This window comes from Carassius gibelio, chromosome B25 (assembly GCF_023724105.1).
Source record: "Carassius gibelio isolate Cgi1373 ecotype wild population from Czech Republic chromosome B25, carGib1.2-hapl.c, whole genome shotgun sequence".
Lineage (NCBI taxonomy): Eukaryota > Metazoa > Chordata > Actinopteri > Cypriniformes > Cyprinidae > Carassius > Carassius gibelio.
The window spans coordinates 24,546,833-24,553,754 of NC_068420.1; the positions used below are offsets into that span (position 1 = coordinate 24,546,833).

The 6,922-nt window shown below is 40.1% G+C and overlaps 1 protein-coding gene across 1 annotated transcript in view; it reads left to right on the forward strand.

Moving 5' to 3' along the window:
• The first annotated feature begins 331 nt into the window (after window positions 1-331).
• Window positions 332-6,922, forward strand: part of LOC128014084 (hydroperoxide isomerase ALOXE3-like) — a 12,354-nt gene continuing 5,763 nt past the window's right edge. The window contains exons 1-7 of the mRNA XM_052597307.1: window positions 332-439; window positions 547-605; window positions 700-850; window positions 4,965-5,169; window positions 5,576-5,657; window positions 5,757-5,879; window positions 6,892-6,919. Coding sequence (XP_052453267.1) covers window positions 707-850; window positions 4,965-5,169; window positions 5,576-5,657; window positions 5,757-5,879; window positions 6,892-6,919 — 582 coding nt within the window. The 5' untranslated portion in view covers window positions 332-439; window positions 547-605; window positions 700-706. The remainder of the gene's footprint in view (window positions 440-546; window positions 606-699; window positions 851-4,964; window positions 5,170-5,575; window positions 5,658-5,756; window positions 5,880-6,891; window positions 6,920-6,922) is intronic.

The following is a 6,922-nucleotide window of genomic DNA, read 5'->3' on the forward strand; positions in this document are numbered from 1 at the left end:
TAAGTTGTTGTGTTTTGTATTCTCCTTGTTTGGTTTTCTTGTTTGCTTTGTAAAGCACTGTGGGCTGCGCTTGAGGCAGTGGAAATGTGCTTTATAAAAAACTAAACTTAATGAAGGTATGTATAAATATGCCCCCCCCCCCAATGCCACTGCCAAAGACAAACCAAGTTGCTCAATGATATTGCAAGGAATGAACAAAGGTGAATTCAAAGATTAAATGTCAGTGTCATGAAACATTGCAACCAATCATAAACTTCAGTTTAAAGACTTTCCTTATTTGTACAAAGGAAGGTATTAATTTTTAGATTGGGTGTCATAACAGTGACGAAAATGAATACATTACAAGAAAGTTATAAAATCCTGGGGTTCTTCTGCTCTTGTCCTCTTCTTGTTCAGGTCATTCTGAAAGCTACAAGATCCTTGTTTTGGCAAAAACCTGGTAATAAAACTTTAAAGATCTTTGCTAAGTAGTATTTAATTAAAATGTATTTCATTGTTTTGGTAATTTCCATGACATAAACTGCTCTCTTTTTACAATCAATCTAGTTACAACAGTTGTTGCAATTCTTACATCACTAGCATTGTGATTTCTCTTACAGAAAGAGGTGAGCATCTCTTACTCTCTCTGGACTTGGGGATATTCTTTGGTGGTCTCATGTTTTTATTTTCTCTTAAAAATCACTGTCCATTACTTTGCAGAACAGCCATGGTGATCTACACAGTGACGGTGTACACAGGAAAGGGTCTTCTGGCGGGCACCACTAGCCGGATCTCCATCCAGCTGCGCGGCGCTGAGGCTGAGAGCGAGGAACAGAGTCTAAACCACATTCAGGGGTTATGGCAAGCATCGGTAAGGGCATCAAACCAACAGGAAGGAGTTTTAGACTAAAAACCATCAGTCAACGCTATTTAATTAAAGATTTTTAATGAAAGATATTTGAAAGAGTAGTGATAAATATATATATTTTTAATTTACCTTAAAATTATCTTCCCATATGAACGACGGTGTATTAGGGACATTTGTTGGTAAAAAAATAAATAAATAAAAACATACAGAAACGTATAGTCACAACATTGCAGGAAAAAACTCAGAATTAAAAGTAGAATATTATAAAGTCACAAATTTGAGAGAGAAAAAAAACCTCAGAAAACTAGTGTGAAGGACCCACATTGCTCCACACGGCTGTACTTATCACACCATAACCGGGAATCCCTCACGCACTGAGTGGCTGTCTAACATGCTCTGCCAGTGACAAAGACTAGCTAGGCCATTACAGTCATAGCGGATTATCATGAATATCCAAAGCAAAACAGTTTCAGTCGATTAACTGGGCAGGCTATCGGCTGTTTCTTCCGTTCACAGCTTGCCTCAGCCATTGAGAAATAGGTTCTCCGTGACCTTTGCCCCTGCGCACCTCTGGATCAGCCGTCGGGAAGCGGCTCTGTATCACCTTCAGGATGGGCAAAGTCAAGTGCTGCGGTTATTGTAATTCAATTCACGTTTATTTGCATAACGCTTTTCACAATACACATCATTTCAAAGCATCTTAACAGAAAGTGCATGAGTCCACATTACAATTTACAGTGATCTGTTATCAGAGGAACCTGTCTAAGTCAAGTAGAAATGTAAATATACAAAGTCACAGTTAGCTAAAAAAATTTTTATTTAAACAATGTAATAATTTAATGCAGATATTATGAGCTCATTGAAGTAATGAATACTTGTTTGTAAACAAATGATTATGATATTTAGCAAATATAGCATTGGAGCGTGTTGTCTTCGCAGTCTCTCCTCAGGTGTATGGCATCTGAAGTCTTCATTATAGACTGGGTCCAAACTCTTACCTCAGGATGGGCATCCGAAGATAAAACACTGAAGCAAAATAGAAAATAATTAGCATAGCTGCTGTTCATAGCATTGGATAATCATGTGTATTTGATCTGATATAACTCTATAAGTGTAGGAGATGCATTATGTGAATGCTAGTTAAAGAGATGTGTCTTTAATCTTGTTTTAAACTGGGAGAGTGAGTCTGAGTCCAGGAAGACTATTCCAGAGTTTAGGAGACGAATGTGGAAACACTCTCCCTCCTTCAGTGGACTTAGATGTTCTAGGTACTACCAGAAGCCCAGAGTGCTGTGTGATGGATAGTACGGTGATAGAAGATTAGTTAAATACACAAGAGCTAAACCATTTAGGCATTGTAGGCCAGTAGCAATACTTTGTAATTAATACAGAACTTAATAGGTAACCACTGGCATTTTGGACTAACTGTAGCTTGTTTATTGAGGATGCAGGACAACTAGCTAGTAAAGCATTACAGTAATCTAGTCTCGAGGTCATGAATGCATGAACTAACTTTTCTGCATCCGAAACAAGAGCATGTTCTGGAGCTTAGCGATGTTTTGGAGGAAGGCAGTTTTTGTGACATATAAAATATGATTTTCGAAAGACAAGTTGTTGTCTAATATAACGCCCAGGTCTTTAACTTAGGGAGTTTGGAAATGTCCCAGAAAGAAGTGAGGCATTCACCACTTCTAAGAGATCTGCTTTTAAGCAGTCAAGCACACTTTTGAAAAAAGATGTGGGAAGTGTGTCAAGACAACAGGTTGATGATTTTAGTTGCTGCACTATGTCTTCCAGAATTTTGCTATCAATTGTTTCAAAATTAGACATAGTATCTTTTAAATATTTTGGCCAAATCTGTCTGACCTCTGCATTACTTGAGGATGTGCTAATCGCCTTCTTAATATTTATGATCTTCTCAGAAAAGAAAGAAGCAAACTCATTGCATTTGCTGTCTGATAGCATTTCACTGGGAATCTGACTTGGGGGGTTTGTCAGTCTCTCAACAGTGGTAAAAAAGAGTACGAGTGTTATTTAAGTTACTGTTTATAAGGTTTGAGAAGAAATTCTGTCTAGCTGTGGCTAGTTTCACATTAAAAGCATGAAGGATGTCTTTATAGATGCTATAGTGAATTTCAAGTTTCGTCTTCCTCCACATTCGCTCTGCTTTTCTGCATTGTCTTTTCATAGTCTGAACTGCTGTTGATCTTCTCCAAACTGATTTCTTTCTGTTTGTTTTCTTACTGACTATTATTGGTGCAATATCATCAATAACATTCTTAACTTTTGAGTTGAAGGAATAAAGGAGAATATCAACAGAGTCTGCAGAAATGCTTGGTGTTAAAGATATAGCCTCCATAAATAGTACATTTGTGTTCTCGTTTATGCATCTCCTTCTGACAGAGACAGATCTAGATTCAGTGGTAGCAGAGATCAATATATCAAAGAAAATACAGAAGTGATCAGATAGTGCTACGTCCTTAATAACAACGGATGAAATGTTTAGACCCCTACTGATGATTAGATCCAGAGTGTGTCCACCTTTGTGTGTGGGTCCATGCACATGCTGAATCAGGTCAAAGGTGTTTAGAACCGTTATCATTTCTTTTGTAGTTTTGTTTTCTGCATTATCTGTGTGAATATTAAAATCCCCTGCAATTGCAAAACAGTCAAACTCTGAGGAAATTATTGATAACATTTCTGAGACCTCTTCAACATAGCTCTTCCTGTCCTATAGTTGTAAAGCGCTGTAGTAGTTCTTGAGGGGCGATAATTGAGACTGAATCAAGATGCTGTTAAAGGTTGTACATTTACATTTGTGTTTCTATTGCATTTGATTTTCTCATTGAATAAATTCATAAAGTCCTTACTACTAAACTGTAATGGAATAATTTACTTATATCTTAGGTTATTTTCCATTAGTTTGCGTATATGCTTGGCCCTGGCTGCTTTTAAAGCCTTTTTATAACGGGAAGTGCTGTCTTTCACGCGATCCTAAATACCTCTAGGTGAGTTTGTTTCCGCTTGTGCTCTAGATTACGCGTTTCTCTCTTGATGGCGTGAGTAATACTGCTGTACCAAGGTGCAGTACTCTTCCCTCTAACCCTTTCTAATCTGATCGGTTCAACAGTTTCTAATGTACTAGAGAAAAGGTTGCTTATACTGCTAGTCATTTCCTCTACTTCGTGTGTGTGTGTGTGTGTGTGTGTGTGTGTGTGTGTGTGTGCGGCAGGTTATTTGTGAATCTATCGAGAGTGTTTGGGAGAATTGTTAGCGCGGCGCGACATGGCAGATTTCAGCAGTACGCAGTGTGCAAGTTACAAGGTAGTGATCAGTGACATCATCACTTTGCGGTTTAATATCTATATTAATAGGATTGGTTCCATGTGATATAATTATATCTAGTGTATATGATTAAAATGATGGGTGGGTCTAGTGACATTTTGCTTGACCCCAAATGAATTTAGTAAATCTGTAAACGCAGCCCCTAACGCATCATTTGTGTTATCTACGTGAATGTTAAAATCTCCAACAATGTTTTATTGACGTTGACCAATAGATCTGAGAGAATCCGCAAACTCTGTTCTGCAATCTTCTAGGGCCCTGGAGGTGTGTATACGGCAGCAAAAGCAAGAGGAGGGATTGTTTTTCTTATATCTGAGAGCGTAACATTTAGCACAAGCACTTCAAATGAGCTAAACCTGTGTCCTGTTTTCCTGTAATATTAAGAATGTCTCTGTAGATTGTTGTTATTACTGTGATTATAATTGTTGTTATTGGCCAGGAAAGTTTCCTATAACGTGTGTCTGTGGGATCTGGCGTCTGTGGTCTGATGAGGTAGGCGACATCCTCGCAATATAAAGAGATGTGGTTCCTATTTTTCAGAGTTTATTCTTCACATTTGGGACTTTATAAATCACAGAATATTCTTCTTTTTTAGTGCAATCTTTTTTTCATGCAAACTTGTGGTTTTATAATCACAGAATATCTGTTTCTTCATGGAAATTCTGAATTTCTTCTCTGAATTTTAACGCACTCCGCCAACGGCATATTATTATTATTATTATTATTATTATTTACCTACAACGGCCCTAATACGCCACATCTGTCTGTGCAGGAGCGAGCATTTAAGATACACTGTAAAGCGTCTCTGGGAGAGCTCATAGCGGTCAAGCTTTACTCCAAGCCGTTTATGGGTCTACTTTACAACCAGTGGTTCTGCGATAAGATCTCGGTCAACACGCCCGAAGGAGACAAGGTCCTGTTTCCCTGTTACTGCTGGCTGGACTGCAACGAGAGGCTCGTCTTACGGCCTGCTAAAGGTAGGCCCTCCCATTTATACACACACATGTACACGCACGCACACGCGCACACGCACGCACACACGCACACGCGCACACACACGTGTATTGCTGAATAATAACGTTTGTGTCTTCATATGATGCAGTGTCAGATGCTCTAATAACAAGATGTACTGTAGTTTGATTTTTTATGTATCTTATGTATGGGTTAGCTATAGCTTAATGATACCATCAGCCTTTTTAAAATAAAGCACATTTGAAATCAAATTAAAGTGTCTATGATAAACATTTTTTTTACATGGATGACAAGTCATTTATCTATGATCAAGAAACGATATATACAAAATATACTGTAGCCTATTTTTTATTTCGGTTGCAAACATAAACAAATTTAGATTGTGAATTAATGTTGTCATTTGCATTTCAGCTTCACTTGTGTTCCAGGACACCAACCCGATATCCCAGAGGCAGAGGATGAGGCAGCTGGAGGAGCAGCAGAAGCTATTCAGGTTTGTCGTGTGTGAGAGTGAAGTGTCTGCTTTATATTATAATAAATACACTGAAATTAAACCCCTTCCATTGATACACAGCTGAATATTCTCCCCCAGGTGGTGTGTGTACGCGGAGGGTACGCCTCAGGTCATCGACTGCGACAATCCCCTCGCTCTGCCAGCTGAGGTCCGATTCTCTTTCACTAAAGAGGCCGAGTTTTACTCCGGTGCAGGAAAGCAGTGAGTGGACAAGCCATGTTCTAACCTAACCCTGTGGTGTTCATCTCTCACACACGGCTCATAAACAACCCCATGTTCTAACCCTAACCCTGTGGTGTTCAAAGAGTGTGTGTGTAACACCGGCATCCTGGCCAAACCTGCCCCGTGTTTGTGTTTGTGTGTGTGTGTCTGTGTGTGTGTGTGTGCGTGCGCGTGTGTGTGTGTGTGTGTGTGTGGGACTTTCCATAGACGTAATGGTTTTTATACTGTACAAACTGTATATTCTATCCCCTTACACTAACCCTATCCCTAAACCTGCCCATCACACACACACGCACACGCGCACACACACACACACGCGCACGCACACACTAAATGGTGATCTGACATAATGGATGTGAGGGACCAGCTTATACAGCAAGCACAAATGAGGATGATTAATCAAACACGGCTGAACCAATTGAACTCAATGATGGTGACCATGGTAACAAAGGAGTGGCAGGAAATCTGAACAAAGGAAAACATGTGACTAATGAAAATGGAGTCTCCGACTCCAATCAGCTAGAACTGGTCAAATATTCTGATTCATTCACTGGGCGAGGTGGGCGAGGAGGTAGGCGAGGAGATGGGCGAGGAGCTGGGCGAGGAGGTGGGGAGGAGGTGGGCGAGGAGCTGGGCGAGGAGGTGGGCGAGGAGGAGGGCGAGGAGGAGGGCGAGGAGGAGGGCGAGGAGCTGGGCGAGGAGGAGGGCGAGGAGGTGGGCGAGGAGGAGGGCGAGGAGGTGGGCGAGGAGGTGGGCGAGGAGCTGGGCGAGGAGGTTTAATAACATGATTCATGGATTTTCAGTGTATTTTGCATGGAAGTGAATGGTATTCACAAAATAGCTTTGTCTTCTCGAAGACAAATAATATAATATCTAATAGTAACTACAAAGATGCTAACAACTAAAGCTAGGATGGACCATAGGTAGTATATTAAGGCTAGTTACACTATTAATGTTTGCACTATGTACCTGTGTATTCTTTTTTGTGCAGGTTAGCTGCTCTGAAGCTAACTGGATTAGCT